This window comes from Anastrepha ludens, chromosome 6 (assembly GCF_028408465.1).
Source record: "Anastrepha ludens isolate Willacy chromosome 6, idAnaLude1.1, whole genome shotgun sequence".
NCBI classification, from domain to species: Eukaryota; Metazoa; Arthropoda; class Insecta; order Diptera; family Tephritidae; genus Anastrepha; species Anastrepha ludens.
Genome location: NC_071502.1, coordinates 87756838 through 87778754, shown reverse-complemented (window position 1 = coordinate 87778754; position 21917 = coordinate 87756838). Strand labels below are relative to the sequence as shown.

The window sequence follows — 21917 nt, the reverse complement described above, 5'->3', positions numbered from 1 at the left end:
CTTAAAACTATAAAAATCGAATGCCTTACATGTAACAATAATCTTGTTTGCGTACTTTGGGAGTTTATTTTTTTATTTGCAAAAATTCATGTATTACACATTTTTCTCTTTCTTGATTTACTGCTCATTCACTTTCACCAGCACAAATCGCAATTCAATATCGCATTTGTCACACCATAAATTTCTTATCAATATCTGTTGCAAGCGCCCAATTTGTGCACTGCAAGCAAGCAAGCATATGTTTATGAGCAGGTAAGTTAAAAAACAAAAAAACTAAAAATAAAAAAACTGAAGCATGCAACTAATAAAAAATATGCGCCTAAAACAACAAAGCTAGTCAAATTAAAGTAATGAAAGTCTTCGTGAATGCAGAAGACGACGCACTGGTCATTTGCTGACTACTCCAGAAGCTGCTAGATTCTACTACTTAACTACAAAAGCTAAAGAGAGATATATAGAATATCTGCAATTGTATGTATTTTTATGTTTTCTTTTCTCTGATTTTATGTTCTACTGATTGCCATAGAAGTGATTTTGATGGTCATAAAAATGTAATGGCAAACAAGTTTATTGGCATGGATTTGATATTTGGAATAGAGTACTTCCTGGTTTATGTGTATTTGTATTACGCACACATATATGCGCGTATATTTACAGAAATTTGTATTCAAGTAGTAGAAACTCATTTCAGATTTGTAGTCTAGTCTGTATTTGCTATAATAAAACTATAGCACTGTTCTGTCTGTATTAGTTGCATTGTTGAAGGTATTATTAAATACCAAAAGTGACTGGATTCCGTTTATTCTTCTTCTTTATTTGGAAATTCTTATAACAGAATGTAAGCGACCACAGTAATAAATTCTTCATTAATTTTAATACAAATGTGATGAATAAATCTTTCTTCTTGTTTATGTTTAACAAAACTATAAAATATTAGACATTATATTATAGTAATTTTCTCTGCTTCGGGCTGCTTCAACCAATTGCCCAATAGTCCTTAATCCTGTCCACTCTCTTATGTTATGTAGCCAACACATTTGCTTCCTTCCAATTCCTCGTTTGCCTTCCATTTTACCTTGCACAATAAGTTACAACAACTAATTTCTTTAAGACTTCTTTGTTACTAACTTTGTCTGTCCACGATATCTGCATCATCCGCCGATAGCACCTCATCTCAAACGCTTCTAATTTATTCATACTCGCCACCTTTAGTGTCCATGCCTCCACATCGTACGACAAAACAGACCAAACGTAACATTTAAGATACCGTAATTTCATGTTCACGCTTTTATTGGAAATAACTTTCCTGTAATTGGATAAAGGTTCCCTCGCTGTTTCAATCCGTCAGCAAATTTATTATGAGCCCAAACTTGTAAAAAAATCCACAACTATGGCCAGGGGCGTTCCCTGTAAATTTAAGTAAAATTATTATAATTTATCTTATGAAAAAAATTCCTATGACTGCATTACGACGTTCCTTTTGTAGTTCAAGTATACGTAATTTTCCCAATAGTCTGTTTATAAACTGGTTATGCCTTAGTATAGAAGGTCCACGACAGACTCTTGCTCAACTGATCCAGGTTATATAGTAGTTATATCTTGTAACCCTCCCCTTCTCCAATCACATGTCGTGATTTATTAGCTTTGTGAGATATTTAGAAAACCTATGTTGTTTTTGGAAAATGAGTTCCGCATACGAAAGACGATTTGAAGTAGTGTCTCTACGTACACACCCTAAAGGCCCAAAAATTGCACGCGCATCTGCAGAAGAATATTTGAAGAAGTCAAAGACGTTCATAAATCAATGATATGCTGAAGTTATAAACGTTACCGACGTCCGTGGTCGAGACCAAAAAAAGTACCTCTCCCAAGCAACATCAGCAGATCATTAAATTGTTTGTGACAAAATCGAACATATCGGTGCGTGTAGCCGAATCAGATTGAAGGAAAAGTGATATTAATGATTTTAATATATTTGACCGGAAAATCCTACGCCGCCTCCTTGGATCGGTGGGGATAGATCGCGTCAAATATCGCCTATATTACAATGTCTATGAATGCCGAGCTGAGCTAGATGGCTTCAAAATCGCCGACTACAGCGTCTTAAGTGGGCTGGACATGTTTTGAGGATGAACCCAAATGAAATTGAAAGAAATAGTAAGCTCTATGTGCCTTATAAAAGGGGTCGCCCAGAGGAAACCTGGATTGACACAGCTAATAACGACGCCAATATCTTTGGGCTGGGAAACTGAAAGAAGTATGCAAAGGATCGAGATTCTTGGTCGAAGTTATTGAAGGATGTCGAGATTCAACCCGGACCGCCTTGCCTACAATGATGATGATATTAATATATTCCCAGATACGATTCGAGGACGTTTAATCTTGGGATGCGACTATATGAAACGGCATTACTAAAGGAAAAATAAGCAACAATATTTTACAAAAGGCCTCAGCCATGTCAACATTGACCCGTTCATATTAGAAAACCTTTTATAGCGTATGAGGTTGGTAGTCATATTTGCATTGAATTAATCCTGTTCTGAGACTTCATTCTAAAATTTTTGCAGGTATAAAAATATATTTAAAAAAAATGATTTTCCGTCGATGGGTTTTATTCTTTGAGGGACATATGTTTTTTTTTTTTTTTTAATTTTTTTTTTCCTTGTTTTGTAGTGGTTTCACAAATCCAATATAACCCACACTAACAACAGTAGACTCCCCAATCGATGATGGCCGATAGCCAAGAGCAACGCACTTAGCATATTAATTTCGAAATGTGCCTACTTCTAAAAAACTCAAACACGTCGTCAAATATCGAATAGCAACTAATAGTTTATACATTCAACTGCTACTGCTACCATAGTATGCTATGAATGCTAGGCCTGCAGACCTAATTTGGTACATTGGAGCATTTTCTCACTATGCGGGCATGGCTAGCAAGTGGCTATGTGCTGTTGTATTCTCTACTTGGTTGTTGTCATGTCGTTAGAATTAGAATTAGAAGTACTGTAAAAATATAGAAGTTTAGCCATGCATGTGTCGAATGTGCGAGTACGTAATGTGTCTGCATGTTTCCACGCATAAAATTGCATGAATATGTAAATCGCATTAGGCGCATTTCTGCTTAAGTGCAGCCAATGAACGAACATATCGCAATCAACTATGTATGTTTTATATTACTTATATGTATATGTAAGTATAGTGAATATCTTTAGTTTGCGTGGTAAGCAGTTAAATCTCTTTTGTGGGCAAGGGACAACTGCTTTTAACTTTTCTGCAGTTTTACTATGATATGTGGCTTACACTGCATTAAATAGCTATAGCGCCAGATAAATTTTGATAATTTATTTCCATCTTATTCAAGTATGTTTTTACATTTTTCCATACCGTTGTTTCTCCTGTAAACACCGCACAAATCAAAGTTTCAAACTTTGTGCAAATAAAAAAAAAAATTTACAATTTTTTATCAAAAATACTCACTGTTTCATCATAAAATTTTTTAAAAAAATGTGGGATACGCAGTTTTATAGCCTATAGGATTTTGGTATAACATAGCGCGAGTTTGAAGTACCGTAGCTCAAAAACACGTTTTTTTTAAATTTTTTTGCGGAAATATTTATAAGTTAGTATTAAATAACTGAAATCCAAATCAGTACGCGAGTAAACACTTGTAAATGCAATGAAGAAAAATAAGTACTTACAAACATTGCCAACTGCCTTTGCTATTTTTTAATACTTTCAAAAAAATAGTTTAGGATTATTATATTATTCATGTAATTAAAAATAATTGGAAAAAATATTTGGATTAAAAACAAAACATTTAAAATTTTGTATTAAAATATTTAAAAAAATATTTAAATTATTTATGTTGCATATAACCGAATAACTGTATTCATTATGTAATTAAAAGAATTAATTAATATTTTTTTTTAACTTATAAATTATTATTTCTTAGAGAGGTAAATATCGCCTGTGGTACTAGTGGGTTTTTTAAATATATTTTTCTTATATTATAGAGATGTAAATAACAGTTTGAGATATTAGACGTCAGCCGAATTTATTTATTTTATTATTTACTTATTTGTTATCTTATTTATTTTATTTTCCATTTATTTATTTTATTTTTCTATCAGTACAAAGAGAGTTACCACTGACGCAACTAGTCATCGTTCGACTATCACCTAATCGAAATCTCTTTTCTGCTTCCTTTTACTCCATTAATTGGTGCCACAAAGTACGAATTTATAATTCACGTTCAAATTAACACTTTTATCTTTTTTAGCAACTGCTTAACATAATCAAACCTAACTTACAAGTGCATACAGCCCACGACAAATAGTACCGCATCACTGTTTTGACAAGTGTTGACTATTTTTTGATATTTTTTGTTTATGAAATTTTTTTCAAAAATTAAAAAAAAATTCCACAAACTTTTTATCCCAATTCCATGGTACTTAATCAGAGGTACGTTTCTGCCATAAAAAAGGCTCCTTATATAAAACTTTTGCCTGTCTGAGTGTTCCATTTGCGGAGTAACATCAAGACGAATACCGCAAATTGGGGAGGAGCTCGGCCAAACGCGCAAAAAGGGTTTAAGCGTCAATTATGTATGTACATATTTATGCAGTTTTATAGCCTAATGAATTTTAATATAAAAATAAATTCAGTTTAAATATGAAATGATTTTAATAAAAAAAATAAAGGGCATGCTTTAAGTTGGTAAAAAATTGCTCATTATTTTATTTCTTCAAGACAACGCACCATGTCACAGATCAATCAAAACAATGGCAAAACTACATGAATTGAACTTCGTATTGCTCTCACATCCACCTTATTCGCCAGATTTGGCTTCCAGCGTTTACCGGCTGTTCGCCGACCTAAAAAAATGCGCGTCGGGAAGAAATTTCACTCGAAGGAAGAGGTTATCGCTGAAATTGAGGCCTAATTTGTGGCAAAAGATAAATCGTTCAAGAAAATTGGTATTAAAATGTTAGAGCGGCGTTGGAATGATTGCGTTGTTCTTGATGGAGTGTTATTACGTTGTCGATTAAAGCTAATTTTGGCGTGTTTTTTTTTTGTTAGGCTCGGGACTTTTTCAGTCCATGTGTTATGGAAAAAACTTCTCTGCTAATAAGGCATTAATATCTCGACTCATACTCCATTTATTTATTTTTTTTGTTTTTGAAAGTGAAATCTTTATTTGCGCCTTCTAAACGAAGCTCTAGCGTATACGAAAAAACTGCGAACTCGTGCTCGCGCTTATTTAGTTCTCTTCATCATTCTATGAATACTATTAAATTTGGCTTTGCGCTTTGCTGCTGCTAACTTTATCTCCTTCGCTTTATTTAATATATTAATTTTTGGTGGTACGATCATTTTCTAAGGTTTACTGGGCTTGTGCGCAACAGCTCAACTCATGCATAATTTATTGTTGTATTCCATTCATTTGCATATGTACGCAAAGTCATGCATATAAGTTTGTAGTAAATAAATATGTACATACATATGTACGCATGTATATCTTAGTTTATATGTACGCGTATATTATTAAATGCATTGAAAGCTTACTGCTTTTTTTTAGTAATCCATACAATGTATTCGCATATTCTAAACGAATCGAAAAATAATTTTTTGACACCAACACTTTTTTGCTTGAATGCTTCTATTAAAATATTGCGGACGTCATTAATACTATACAAATACAACATACATGCATACATTTTTGTTTATATATGTACACATGTTATAAATAATGCTTAATATTGACTCTACGTCAACCATTCAGTCGTTCAGTCGCCCAGCCAGTCGCTCAGTCGCTCAGACATTCGATCGTTTTGTCTACTTATTTTGTTTATTTTCGTCTTATGCCGATTACTCATACGCCTTGGCTGGCTGGCTTGCTGACTGTCGATAAATTTTTGGTTTAAATTGTGGCTGACAATCAGGTCGCGCTCAATTCGTGAGACCTTCATTTAGTCATTGTTAACCATACATGCTCGGGTATGTGTGCGTGCGCGTGTGTGTGAAAAAGAGAGAAATCTCACACATTTTCAATATAAGCATTCACATATATTTTGTTTTTCATTTTCTTTTTATTTCTTCATATTTTACTTGTATATTTTATTTGATGTCGCTGTGCCTTTTGCCATTCATCTTCACCGGCTCAGTTCAGTGCCGCTAGTCTGTTGGCCGCGTCGTTTTGCGTTTTGTTTTGAAATACTCGTAATCGCTGTCGCAATTCGCACATTTTCGGCGGGGGTATTCCTTTGTTGGAGTGTATAAGTACATATTATTTTGCGTCGCTAATAAAGAAATTCCAATTCAAAGCCTTTGACATCTCTCAAATATTGAATTATTGAAAAGTATTACTTTCTAAAAGTATATTTACTTCTACATCCAAGTAGTGCTCGAAGCGCGTGTTCAAGCAAATATTCTTGAATTGATGCGGTGCGTCAAATATGCTCACAGGTAAATATCGTGTCGTTGCTCAGTTGTCAGTGTTTGCACTTTGTGTCTGGTTATGTGTCTATGCTCTATATGAACCTGTTCGTGATGTTTTTTTGTTATTTGTATGTGTGTTTATGCTGTGCTTAGCTATTTTGCCTGTCTTATGTTTTCTTGTATGAACGCGTCTAAACTCGGATATTTTTTGCTGGCATTGTTGTTGTTGTAACATTTGTGGACACGTGCGTCAGTTCAATATACAAGTCACCTGTTGAGTGAAGCTAAAATAAAAATAGTTCTGGTGTTGAAGATATATGAATAGGGAATGGTGTTGACTACATACAATTTTTGAACCTCTTGAGCAACAAAAATTTTCCGGATTTCATTTGACGTGAAATTATTTGTAATGTGATTTGAGGTGTTATCGTTGGTAATAGTGAAAAAACGTATATGAGCAGTTTGTGAATACTGTGTAAGTGATTTTTAAAGGTTTTCACAGCAAACGAAGCAACTTACGAGGGCTGCTATTTATGTTTCTGGCCTAACAATGGAAAAACGAACATTGGTGGGAGCGAACGTAGTTTCATTGTGTTTCAAAACATCCCCCGCGGCGTTCAATACACATTTGCATTTATTTTGAATCAATCTTCGAAGCACTTTGTCCAGGTGCATGCTGATCAAGCCAAATCTTATTGATTGTCATCATACCAATGCCCAAGAATGTCTCAATCGCGTGTTATGTGTATGTGGCTTGATGATTTCGCTCAATTATTTCGTGCAAAACATCAATATTTTCTCGCACAACAACTGCTTTTGAACGACCTACCCGGAATTCGGAGGTGAGCGCAGAACGACCTCGAAAAAATACACCGCACCAGTTTTTACGGGTACTGCTTGCTCGCCGTATAATGATTTTTGTTCATTGACGCATTCTCAACTTGCATCTTGCAATGTTCGATATGCTGCGGTGTAATTTGTAGTTATTTGATGGTGTGATGTGTTGCGCAAATTGCTTGTCAAGTAAAGACATGATAATTTTATACACGTAAAATAGCAGTAAGTGATATGATGTGATGATACGATGTGATATGAGGTCATGTGATGACATCACGTGATGAGCCGTTGTGATTGTGGGCTGTTGTTAAAAAAAGCGAATTACGAAATGGTGTGATATGATTTGGTGATACGATGTGATATGAGGTCATGTGATGACATCACGTGATGAGCCATGTTATTTTTGTCTATTGTATGTACTATATATATACTATATAGTATACTATACATATCCATACATATAAAAAATGCGTATTATGAGATGGTGTGATATGATGGATGTGAGGATACGGTGTGATATCAGGTCATGTGATGGCATCATGAGATGTAATTACAGGTATGCGATTTGTTTATAGTCATATACCTAGCATTGTACTGGCTATGGAAGTGGAATTATACGGATAATAATATCATATGCATAATAATATGACAGAGTGCGATTTGATGCTAAATATAGCATTTGACAATGTGATGAGATGCTAAACAGATATGGGATGACTACTTCTCATCTGTATACGTCATCTTTTTCTTCAGGTCCTTAATCTCTCGTGGGATATGCCCTATGTATATGTGATGTTGTTTAATGTCACGCTACAATTTATCTTATGAGTTGTTAAAATATGATTGAGTGTTTCTTTTATAATTTTAGTTTAGTGAAGTGCAAGACGAAAGTTTCTAAAAAATTTCTAAAAACATCCCATTGATTTTTTAATTTTTTTCCTCGATGGTGTTGCGCATTTTCCAACGAATGCACGGCAATTTTATTTATATAAAAAAGTTTAAAAGCTATAAACAACATACGAAAAATAAAAATATTCTTAGAAATTGTAATTAAAAGGCTAAACACCTGTGAAGAAATTCAAAGAAATGATACAGTAAAACCTTTTAATTAGCCATGTCACTTGTTTTCTAACTCATGTCAATAAAGTTTTTCAAATTGTTGTGAAATGAATAAAAATTCAGAAAATAGGTTTTTTTGTATAACTCGAGCGGTATGAAATGAAAATCTAATAAAATATTTTTTTTTTGCATTTTTACTGTTTTTGTTTTTTTAAATCAAGCAATCTCTCAAACCTGTTGTATATAATCAACTCCAATTAAGTCAATTCAAAAATTCTTCCCTAGCTATCAATTCATCATCATCATTTAATTAATCTCTATTCTCTTATTCCTTATTTCGTTTTTAGGTCGCGATGATCTCTCGCCGTCGAGCAGTCTCAATGGCTATTCGGCCAATGAAAGTTGTGATGTTAAAAAGATCAAAAAGGGTCCAGCGCCGCGTCTCCAGGAGGAGCTGTGTCTGGTGTGCGGCGATCGGGCATCCGGCTATCATTACAATGCGCTCACCTGCGAAGGCTGTAAGGGTTTCTTTCGGCGCAGTGTCACGAAGAATGCTGTGTATTGTTGTAAATTTGGGCACTCCTGTGAAATGGACATGTATATGCGACGTAAATGTCAAGAGTGTAGACTGAAGAAATGCCTAGCGGTAGGCATGCGACCGGAATGTGTAGTGCCGGAGAATCAATGCGCTATGAAGCGACGTGAAAAGAAAGCGCAAAAAGAAAAGGAGAAACAAACAACTGGTAATTCGCCTATTGTTTGTAAGAGTGAATCGATAAAAAATGAAATACTCGAACTGATGAATTGCGAACAGCCGTCGCATCCAACATGTCCGGTAAGTGCAAAACGTAAAAAAAAAATTTAAAAAATTAAATAAAATAAAAAAAAATTAAATATTGGTAATTTGAAAGAATTGTAAAGTAATTGATTGTTTAATTCATTATTACAGTTGCTACCTGATGATATTGTGGCCAAGTGCAAGGCGAGTAACATTCCGCCGCTTACACGCAACCAGTTGGCGGTTATATACAAGTTGATCTGGTATCAGGATGGCTACGAACAGCCATCGGAGGAAGATCTCAAGCGTATTATGGTAAGTAAATTGTCAAGACAATTCGATGAGGTACCGGTTAGAATAAAAAAGTAAGGGTTAAAACATTTTCGAATCCACGTTTTTGGAAAGCAAATTAAAAGTTCAAACTACTAAAGCTCTATAGGCTGCACCCATACAGTTTCGTGATGAAATAATGATTGTGATAAGTAAAAATATAATAGCGGCCCATAGTAAAGGTTAACCAGGAAAAATTGCAAGTGCATGTGAAATTATGGATTTTATAGAGTATGGCTGCCTACTCAGGTTTTCAATTTCTGATCAACTGAATTTTTTAGAGGATTTACAAGTTTCAAAGCTTTAAATACTTAAACCCACTCTACTATATTGGATAAATACAGTTATTAAAAAGGGTTCCTTTTTAACGAACTTCAACTTCATTCTTCTGACGAGAGGAGATGGGTGAACTTCTACGCAAAAATAATAATAGGACTATGAATAAGTTCGTTATGGTTTTACAACAGATGGCGTAACTTGATTATTATTCCATCGATCCACATTTCCAAACATTCATTGGAGAGCTACTGTCGTAAGGCACAAACGTCAGTATAAGTTTTTTATTTGAAGCGTAAACAACAATATTTTTACCACACTTGAAAATGTCGAATTTCGTGCCAAATAATGTGTTTTTGCGGGGAATTCTTCTTCATTATTTTAATATGAAGAAAAAAGCAGCCGAAAGTCATCGTATCTTGGTGGAAGTTTACGGTGAGCATGCTCTATCTGAGCGAACGTGCCAGAAGTGGTTTGCACGCTTTAAAAGTGGTGATTTTGGCTTGGAAGACGAAGAACGCGAGGGTGCGCCGCCAAAGTTCATGGATACCGAATTGGAGGAATTGCTCGATCAAGATCCGGCTCAAACGCAAGAAGAGGTTGCAAAAACTTTGGGAGTTGATCAATCAACCATTTCCAAACGTTTAAAAGCCATGGGAATGATCCGAAAGGTAGGCCATTGGGTGCCGTATGAATTGAAGCCAAGAGACGTTGAACGCCGTTTTATGGCATGCGAACAACTGCTTCAACGGCACAAAAGAAAGGGTTTTTTGCATCGAATTGTGACTGGCGATGAAAAGTGGGTCCATTACGACAATCCAAAACGTCGGGCAACGTATGGATACCCTGGCCATGCTTCAACATCGACGTCGGCGCAGAATATTCATGGCCTGAAGGTTATGCTGTGTATCTGGTGGGACCAGCTGGGTGTTGTGTATTATGAGCTACTGAAACCGAATGAAACGATTACGGGGGATGTCTACCGACGACAATTGATGCGTTTGAGCCGAGCACTGCGAGAAAAACGGCCGCAATACGCCGATAGACACGACAAAGTTATTTTGCAACATGACAATGCTCGGCCACATGTTGCACAAGTGGTCAAAACATACTTAGAAACGCTCAAATGGGATGTCCTACCCCACCCGCCGTATAGTCCAGACCTTGCGCCATCCGATTACTATCTCTTCCGATCGATGCAACATGGCCTGGCTGACCAGCACTTCCGTAATTACGATGAAGTCAAAAAATGGATCGATTCGTGGATTGCGGCAAAACCGACCGAATTTTTCACAAAGGGAATCCGTGAATTGCCAGAAAGATGGGAAAAAGTAGTAGTAAGCGATGGACAATATTTTGAATATTAAATTTGTAACCATTTTACGTCAATAAAGTTTCAAATTTCGTAAAAAAACCGCACGAACTTATTCATAGTCCTATTAGTTAAACATTCCGCTAAAGAAATTAATAAATTATTTAATTATATTAAATTAAATTAAAATTAAAAATATGAGAAATATACAATGTGGCGCAAAATTATTTATTATTTTGTTTTTGAATAGCTTTTTGAATAAATTAAACAAAAAAATATTTTGAGTGATGAAATTTTCTATTTTGACTCTTACTCGACGCTCCATTGCTTGTTTGTATACCGCAGCTGTCTACTTTACAAGTGTCAAATATAACTCAGGTACAACGCCATTTGCAAAAATTAAAAATCTTTCCATAGGGTGATTAATTTTGCGCCACCTTGTATATACCTATTCTGTTTAACAAAAATAGTTGACTTTTGTCGCACGGTGTAATGCTTAACTAAATCTCTAACTCATGTTTATGCATAGCTACTACAATTTTATTTCAAACCTCAAGTTGTTCCTTCTAACATTTATTAGTTGTCTTTAGACCTTAGACCAATCCTTAAAACGACGACTATTCGCGTTCATCATTTAGGTCTATTATCTTCAGTTCTATGAAGAGACGTCTTCTTGACGGAGGCCGGGAGTCATGGGTAATGTTAGTCTAGGCTGAACAAAATCTCCGAACTTTCGGAAGAAGAGTCTTACGAAAAGTGTAAGGACCGTTGTTATAGAATAAGATAAAACGAGAAGCTGCGGCGAATTTGCAAAGTGAAAGATGTCGTTAAGTTCGTCAAATCGCAACAACTCAAATGATTAGGTCATGTAATGCGGCTGAGTAAGGAACGTCGCCAAAAATCCTTCTTAAATTACAACGCACTGGCGGTCACATGTAAGGGAAAATATAAAGAAAGCGCTGACTCGAGGCTAGCATTGAAGATATTAAGAAACTGAAAATACATTACTGGTGGTCTGATGCCTTGAATCGTGTAACGAGGAAAAGGCTAGTTGATGAAGCTAAAGCTCACCCCAAACTTTAACGCTGTCTCATGATGATGATGATCTACAGTTTACAAGCTTTATAACGATCACCTTTGAACAGATCTTTGGATCGAACTGTTTATTTCTGATCTTAACGTTCGTTTCGAAGATTGGCTTCGTTTCAGGTTTGTGAAATAGGCAGCTATCATCGTTTAAAGCGATTATCTTTTTGTCTTTTATTTTGAGGTTGAACGATCTTTCAAATGATCATCCTGAAACGAATTGCCTTCATACTCAGAGTGATCTTTTGAAAGATAAATTTTGGTCTATTTTATTTGAGCTTAAAATCTAAACGTCAGCCATTAGACTAATTACCTTGTTATTCGAATTCCAGAAATTCATTTAGAGTGATCTTATTTAGCTACATATTGTACATATTTCGTATTTAGTTTGACGGCCTGTAAAACGACTACCATTATACCGAGCCACTGATTCTGGCTTATAAAGTACCCATCATCATTCAGGGCCATAATTTTTAGGCCTACCCGCTTCAGTTGACCAACCATTAGAACAAACTCTACGGTAGCAAACAAACTAATAGACTGATGACCTGTGAATCAATAATTTAATTTTCATCTTTCCTGTAACGATAATTTTTTAAAGCGCTTCTAAAACCAAAGCCGGATGACTACAAAGAGAAATTTTAATAAATTTTAATAATATTTAAACAATTTTTCTTCAATGAAAATATAAAAAACATTACATTTCTGTCATATATTCCAAACTGATTCACATAAATCTTTTTTACGTTCCACAGAGCACCCCCGATGAAAATGAAAGCCCAAATGATATCAGTTTTCGGCATATAACCGAAATTACCATTTTGACAGTACAACTTATTGTGGAATTTGCAAAAGGTTTACCGGCATTTACAAAAATTCCACAAGAGGATCAAATCACGTTGCTTAAGGTAAGCGCATATATACGAGTATGTAATTAGTGCATTTTCCCAATCTACTCACATCTATGATTTACTATTCGTGTACTGATTTCTCTTCCATTTCTCTTCCAACACAGGCCTGCTCATCGGAGGTGATGATGTTGCGCATGGCCCGACGCTACGATCACAATTCGGATTCCATATTCTTCGCCAATAATCGTTCATATACGCGTGATGCGTACAAAATGGCCGGTGTGGCCGATAATATTGAGGATCTATTGCATTTCTGTCGGCAGATGTACTCGATGAAGGTCGACAACGTCGAATACGCGCTCCTCACTGCCATTGTGATCTTCTCCGATCGGCCGGGACTTGAACAGGCCGAACTAGTCGAAGCGATACAAAGTTACTACATCAATACGCTGCGCGTTTATATATTAAATCGGCATTGCGGCGATTCGATGAGTCTCGTCTTCTTCGCCAAATTACTCTCCATTCTCACCGAGTTGCGCACGCTGGGCAATCAGAATGCCGAAATGTGTTTCTCGTTAAAATTGAAGAATCGTAAACTGCCGAAATTCCTCGAAGAAATCTGGGACGTACATGCGGTGCCACCCTCCGTGCAATCACACATACAAGCGACGCAAGCGGAACGCGAAAGTCTAGAGGTAAATGCAGCAATCGCCACCACATCCACATCGGCGGCAGCAAGCTCATCATCTGCCTCACCAACGGATATGGTCAGCGGTAGTGGCAGCAACTTTGCAAATCACTCGCCCAGCTCCACGCCCGTCACATCGTCATCGATCGGCTTGAATGGTGGCTTGTCGTCAGCGACGGCGGCGGGTACATCGAGCATATACGGCATGCCACTAAAGCAGGAGTACATCATGGGGCCCGGTAGTGGCATTGGCATCGGCGGCAATCTGACGCTCAAGTCGGAACATTTAATCGGTATGCAGCTATCTGGTGACCACCACATGATGGGCATACAACTGAAGCAGGAGCATCTGATGGGTGGCGGCGACAATAATACGGCTGCATAGCAGCACGCGCATGTGCAGCAACATACGCTGCTGCTCGCGAACGCAGGCAGTGGCAGCCGTGTGATACACGACGACGATGACAACATGGATGACAGTATGGATGATTCTATTAATGGTGGTGATCTCGTCGTGCACGCGAGCAGGGGAGTTAGTGTTAAAGCTATGCAGCGGGGCGTCGGCGGCGGCAGCGGCGGTCATGGGCTCGAGTGATGGGAACGCAGCTAATAGGAGAGAGAGAGGCGGGGAGTTATTTGATGTACACGGCGAGCGTGGCGCACCCTTTTGTTTGGTTTAATATTAAGCTTTTGTTTGTTGTTAAGCGGTGGGGAGTGGGCGCTGCGCAGTGCTGCGCTGCACGCGCGATTGGCCTGAGTGTATGGCAGCTAGACAAGCAATTAAGGAAATTAGTGAACATAGAAGAAAAGCAAATGTGCACTGTTGTAGCGGGGCGGACAAGGGCACATATGTATATGTAGGGCGTGTACGTTAAATTTTGTTGGTTTACTGTACAAGCCAAAACAAAAAACTGCAGTTATTTAGTGATTAAGTGAAGGCGTGTGCAGGCGTTGTGGCGGTGCATGGGAGGCAAAGATGAAAGCAAAACAAAAAATTAATGTAAATTATTATCGACGTTTACCAAACTGTCACAGAACGCACGCGCACACCATTTTGTATTTATACATTTAAATGAAGAAAAATCTGAAAAACCCTAGGCGATATGTTCAAGTTTTTGTTCGTTTTGAAGCAAAGATTGAAACAAATTTAGAGGAGAAGAAAAATATGAGAATATAACAAACTTATTGTAAAAAAAAAAACGGAGCAAAAGTACTACTCACTCGTATAGTATGTAGTTGTAATTATAAAATAAAATAAAAAATAATTTGTAGCGTACATAGCATACATTTAGGTGTAGCCAGCGGTTCCATGTGTAAAAGCGAACATTAAAGATGCATACAACAAACATAGTCTACGTCTAATAGCAAGTTAAGCGAAAACACACAAACACACACGAACACAATATACACTCAAAAAACATATACACACACACATAAATAAACACAGCCACTGAATGAGCTGAAGATGAAAACTAAAACAGAAACGAGTTGAAAAACAATGAGTAAAAGTAAGTGAGAATTAAGAAAGATATTTTTCTTAAAAAATATGTGAAAATTGTTTGTAGTTTATAGCATCATGGCATGTATAAAAGATGAAAATATTAATTTTTTTTAATTAATTATTATGCAATTAATTATTAGCGCTTAAACTTACTTTTATTGACTTTAAAAACATACATATACAAACCACATAAACATTTATTGATTTTAAATATTAATTTTTGTATTTTAATTACAAAACACATTTTTTGTCATATTGTTGTGTAATACTGCAAATAAAGAAATAGATTGTTGAAATTTTCAGACGCAGAAATTACAAAAAACAAAAAACTGTATTTTACTTAAAACAAAAACAATATTACGAAACTATGCAATGAAATTTGTAGAAAAAATTGGTATAGAAATTAAAAAAAAAAATCAAACATAAAATGCACTTTGCTATTTATCGACACAATAATTCCATACACGCCAGCATTTCATGCAATTTAATATGAAGAAATTAATATCTGAAAAACTTGGCTTCTATGTGCATCCACATTGTTGAGTCAAAGTTGGTGTGAAGTTCAAAAAATATACTTTGAACATACTACAGTTTGAAGTTCAAAAAAAGTTATATGCTTTTAAGCGTTGATTACAAGCTGCACCTTTTTCTCAAGCGCGTCTCAAGTCACTTATTCAAGCTGGACAACTTTTTTGAAAATATAACAAAATTAATGCTGATTTGATTTGTTGCCATTTAAAACTGTAATTGTTTTCTTTTATTACTCGAAACTATCACTTTTTGTTTACTACTGTCACTTTTTTGAAAATATAATGAAATTAATATTCAAAGCGCGATGCAAGAGCAGTTGGAAGTTCGAAAATCAGGCGTCTGAAAAAAATCAAAAATATTTAAATAAAAAAATAAGAGTTGGGTACGAGGCACATTAAACAGGTAGTAGCAGTAGAGCAGCTGAATTAATTTTTTTTAAATTTATTTGGTCTCTTTTTTTCAATTTATTTGGTCTCCGAATTGTAATTTCTTTTTTCAATTTATTTGGTCTCTAAATTGTAATTTTTTTTTAATTACTTCAAGCTATCAGTATTTCTTTATAGATTTTGGCATTATAGTGACCAAAAGCAAAAACCAAATATTATATTGTTCTTGCTGTTTTTGCACTACTGCAACCAGCTGTTCATAGTGCCTTGGCTGGACACCGCGAATGCTACAAAACCTGTCAGTGTGAAGTGCCTTGCAAAAAAAAAACACATTTTAAAATTTTAAAAATCGTATCTGAGGATTTTCGAAAAAAAAAAACAAGATTTTTGATTGCGAGCAAATTTTTGCTTTTGAGTCAATAAATGCTAAACTTTCATGGAAAAATTAATTTCTAAGGTACAGCTGCTAAGGATTAAAAGCTGAAATTTTACCTGAAAAATCAGCAATTTAATGCTTAAGAGATGCAAAGTGGCAAATTTCAAAAATAATTAAATTATTGTAGGTTGTTTTGTTAAAAGTGAAAAGTTGAAAAATTAGTTGCAAACATTTCAGCAACGCTGAAGCGATAGACTGGCATTGAAATATCAAATTTTTTGTCATCGAAAGCAGGCACTGAAATATCAAATTTTCTGTCATTGAAACATCAAATTTTTTACATTGTCATCGAAAGCAGACACTGAAATATCAGATCTTATAAAAATTACTTGCAAAGCCACATAAAAATGAAACTCATCTTAAATTTAATTGTATTCAAAAATTTTTTTATGCACAATTTATAGCGACCAGGGCCGCAGGCGGGTGATATGCATTAGTAGTCGGGCAAACTAAAAAAATAAAATTGGGGTGTTCACAAGGGTCTCGTTAGTGGCGCAAACTTTAAACGGCTAAAAATATATTTAGGTGATGCGTAAGGCATCGCTTAAATCATATTAGCAATTTTCCCACAGTTAGAAAATATTTGATTGTGCTTTCAAGTTCTTTAAACATTTATTGAAGCGTTAAAACTTCATGACACTAACGGCGTCTTGTGAATCACCTAAATGTGCACTCTGCCACTAACGCGCGGGGCTTGTAGTTTTTATTGTTGTAATAGCAGCAATCCTCTCTAAATGGTTAGTAACTTAAGCCGGTAGTGGGTTGGTGTTGTAGTAGCAAATGCATCAACACCAACCAGAACTAAGTAAAGTGGTAAAAAATGCTGTTTTTTTTCAAATCTTATGCTGACAGGTTTTCAAAAAAGTTGCAAAGTAATTATTTTTTATACAAACAAGAAGAATGTGGATAGAACATTCAATGGCTTTTCCATTGAGATATAATTTCTACCGATCATCAATATCGTTTTCGAACATGAGAATTTTCGAAAATTTATGCTCTACTGAAAATTGTGTTTAAATAAAACGTCTTCGATTGTATTGCTGTTATTTGAAATATGGCGCTTCAACTGCTTTCAAAATACTTTCAAACATTTTTAGATTTATTGAAAAACCAAAAACTAAAAAATTTAAGATATTTTGAAGAAAAACAATTTAATATTTCTTGAAGAAAAAAATGTAAGATTTTTTGAAGAAAAAAAGTTAAGAGTTTTTGAAGGAAAAAAAAATTTAAGATTTTTTGAAGAAAAAAAATGTAAGAGCTTTCGAAGAAAAAAGAATTTAAGGGTTTTTGAAGCAAAAAAAATTTAAGATTTTTTGAAAAAAAAAATTTAAGCGTTTTTGAAGAAAAAAAAATTTAAGAATGTTTAAAAAAAAAATGAAGGGTTTTAAAAAAAAAATCTAAGATTTTTTGAAGAAAAAAAAACTAATCTTTTATATAAAACCAATTTTAAATTATGTCACTTTCGAATTTCAGCGGGGTGTTTTTTTATTTTAGTTAGCTTTAATAATATTTATTTGGATTTTGAGTTTTCAAGAAAATATTAATTCAATGCCAATCCTCTGAAAATATTAAAGATCAATTTTACGAAAATATTCAATTTCATTTTTCTGAAAGTATTAAATTTCATTTTTCTGAAAATATTAAATTTCAATTTTCTGAAAATACTCAATTTCATTTTTTTGAAAATATTAAACTTCAATTTTCTAAAAATATTCGATTTCATTTTTCTGAAAATATTTTTTATTTTCAAATGGCGTCATCTCTGGTCATTCCTTTGAGCGGCCAATGAAATTAAGTTCGAAATTTTTGTTTGTAGATTTCAATATATTGAAACGCTTTTCGGCGACTTTGTTTAAATTGGAATACTCTTATACACTTTTTCGGACAGTTTTTCTTCAGTCGTTTTTGCGTGCAGTGTTTTGAAATTGTATAATGTTTTTTTTTTCTTTCTTTTTTTTGAGATTTTTTACAATAAAAATAAATTTGTTAAGAAATGTTACTCTCAATTGATTCTGCATCGAAATATTTTCTCATAATTGCAAAATATTGCATTAGAAAATTCGGTTATAAATTTTCGAAGTGCTCCCCTTTTGCCGCCGAAATCTTAATAATAACTTTTGAATGGCTAAATTGGCAAAATATAACTTCTGATATTATAAATTACCAACAGAATAATATTACCAGAATATCTAGAACAAAATCTGAGATCAGGAGATAAAAGGAATTTTGCACGAAGTCCAACGAATTCATCACTCGTAATTTGATTTCTTCGAATACTTGGTATTGAGTGCTCCTGCAATTTCACATTTATTTAATATGAATTGTTTATGTTCGCAATTCGATATCTGATGATCGACAACACAGAATTTGCCTTAACAAAGCGGCAAGTGATATATAAATTTCATATTAATTTCAATTTCAAATTAAAATTTTTTTGTTTGTCCTCACAAAGAAAATATTTAAATTGATTTGAAGACAAGATTCAATAATGTGGTTGCATTTCGAACTAAATAGCACGAAAAATAGTTCAATATGCATTAAAAAATTTTGTGACACACACAGGCGCAAAATTCAGTGTTAGTATAAAAAATAGCAAAGTCATTTTATGTGGCATAGGTTTTTTTACGAATTTCAAAGAGGTTTTAAAAAATTAGTAATTCATGCTGTTTTTTTTTTCTTTTTTTTATTATTAAACTATTCGTAAAAGTAAAAACGCAATTAAACACACACACATACACATAAAACGACAAGTTGGACTGATTTTTATATTAAAAATTAAACATTTAAAATAGATACTCTTTTCTTTAAAGGAGTATGTGTGAAGTAGAAAAAACAAAAATAAAAACAAAAATAAATATTTACTAACTAATAAAACCAAACAAAAACAAAAACAACAAAAGTGAATATCAGACTAATATTAGCGCAGCAAGTACTAAATCTACATAGAAATAATAAACCAAAAGGAAACGAAAAAAAAGCAACAAAATACAAAAAACTTATTAATAATTTAATAAAAATTAACAAAAAATATATCTACGAAATAGTAAAAGTAGAATACCAATACATCATTATTCCCTCCTCTTTTTACATTTTCAGTAAGAAACAAAATTTTCGAGCATTGCTTCGTCAACATGTAAAAGCACACATACATTTATAGAAAAAGGCATTTTAGCATTAGCTTAAAAAAAATTAATTAATTTTTGGCGGCAATCCGATTTCTTTTTTACTAATTTTCCATCCATATCTAATGATTAAATTTTTTTTCTTTTTGGAAAAATTTATATGTATACGCAGTAAAGCTTTTAATTTTATTTCTTTAGCACTTTACTTGTGGAAATTTTAGAAAAAAAATTAGGCATTTAAAAAAGAAAAATTGAAAGCATGTCAACATTTTTTTAAAGAAATATTAGCGTAATTTTCCACGTGCTTGTCACGTTTTTACGTGAAAAGAAAAAAATTTTAAGAAAAAGTGATTGGAGTTTGCACAGTGAGCTATAAAAACCTGAATTTGATTAAAAAACTTTCAATTTAAAAAAATATTAATTTATTAATGGTTGATAAAAAATGTGCTCTTACATACACATACATTTTTTTAAAAGACATTTGGGTGTTGCGATTGTGTTGGTTGAGAGGCTGTTGGCAGTGTTTGATTACACAAATTAAAATTTGACTTAACGGATTTTTTTTCTAAAAAAAATAATTTTTTCTTACTAAACTGTTGGTTTTAATTCAAATTTTTTTTTTTTGTTCTGAAATTCAAAATTTTTATTTGTTTTAAAATTTAGAATTTTTGTTTTTTGCTATTCAGTTTTTATTTAATCAAATTTTTTTCCTTTGAAATTCAAATCAAAATTTTTATTTCTTTTTAAAATTTAGAATTTTTTTTGCTTTTCAGATTTTTTTTTTAATTCAGATTTTTTTGTTTTGAAATTCATATTTTTTTATTTTGAAATCTAGAATTTTTTTTCTTTTAATTAATTTTTTTTTGTGTGTAGAAATTCATTTTTTTATTTTGAAATTCAGATATTTATTTTTTATAATATTTTATTTTTTATAATAAACTTTTTTGTGAAATGTACAATGTTTTACCTAATCTTTCTTCGAAAGCTTTATTTTCATACATTTTTCAGATCCCCGAATTTCCAACTAAAAATCATATATTTTGATTTGGTTTTTCTGTAATTTAATAATTTTCCGTTTTATTCAATATTTTGTATTTTTGTAATTTGATATTTTGGTTTTTCAGAAAAATTGTTTATCCACCTTTTTTTTTTGTTTTTGTCAATAATATTTGTTGTATTATTCATTTTATGCAGTAAAATTTTTTCCAGTAGTTCGCACTTTTCGAATTCAACTTTCATAAAACTTCAAAGTTCCTGTGTTTTTCGTTAAAAATTCGGGTTTAAAATTTACGGATGTGAAGAGATATTTTTTTCATTTTAAAAAATTTCATTTCAAGTTTTAAAGCAAAGAAGCAAAAAAAAAGTTTAACAAAACAAAAGCTTTTTGTAGGTAAAATTTTTATAAAATGTTTAAGAATTTTTCCTTCGCAACTCAATTTTTATAATATAAACTTTTTTTAATACCTCTGTCGTTAGTTAACATTTTAAAAATGGTTTCGAATAAGAAAAGAAATATTGCGCGAATTTGGACAAATTTTTTGAATTTCTATATTTTTGAAACTTTTCAAATGCAATTTTTTTTTTGTTCAAAAAACCTGAAACAAATTCTTTTGAATTTCTGCATGAATTTTCCAATGAAATTTTTCATTTAAAAAACTCCAAACGAATTTTTATTTTTAGTTTAAGAAAGGTCAAAATAATTTTGTTTTATACTTTTTTCAAAATATTTTTTGAATTTCAACATTTTTCTAATTTTTCTGACCAAATATTTTCATTTAAAACACTTCGTATACATTTTTGGTTTTAATTTAAAAACTGTCAAAATAACTTCTTTTTTTTCCTTCTTTCAAAATATTTTTTGAATTTCAACATTTTTCTAATTTTTCTGACCAAATATTTTCATTTAAAACACTTCGTATACATTTTTGGTTTTAATTTAAAAAATGTCAAAATAACTTCTTTGTTTTCCTTCTTTCATAATATTTTCTGAATTTCAACATTTTTCTAATTTTTCTGACCAAATATTTTCATTTAAAACACTTCGTATACATTTTTGGTTTTAATTTACAATAAAAAATGTCAAAATAACTTCTTCTTTTTTCTTCTTTCATAATATTTTCTGAATTTCAACATTTTTCTGACCAAATATTTTCATTTAATATAAAACACTTCGTATACATTTTTGGTTTTAATTTAAAAAATGTCAAAATAATTTTGTTTTATACTTTTTTTTCAAATAATTTTTTTTGAATTTCTACCTTTTTGTAACTTTTCTTATAAAAT

The 21917-nt window shown here is 32.9% G+C and overlaps 1 protein-coding gene across 1 annotated transcript; it reads left to right on the top strand.

Annotated features, from left to right (window-relative positions):
* Positions 1 to 6443: 6443 nt before the first annotated feature.
* LOC128867544 (ecdysone receptor) lies at positions 6444 to 14731 on the top strand. Its single transcript, XM_054108858.1, has 5 exons — positions 6444 to 6468; positions 8685 to 9172; positions 9287 to 9430; positions 12875 to 13027; positions 13135 to 14731. The coding sequence occupies exons 1-5, from the start codon at positions 6459 to 6461 to the stop codon at positions 14041 to 14043; spliced, it is 1704 nt and encodes a 567-aa protein (XP_053964833.1). The 5' UTR covers positions 6444 to 6458; the 3' UTR covers positions 14044 to 14731.
* The last annotated feature ends 7186 nt before the right edge of the window (positions 14732 to 21917 follow it).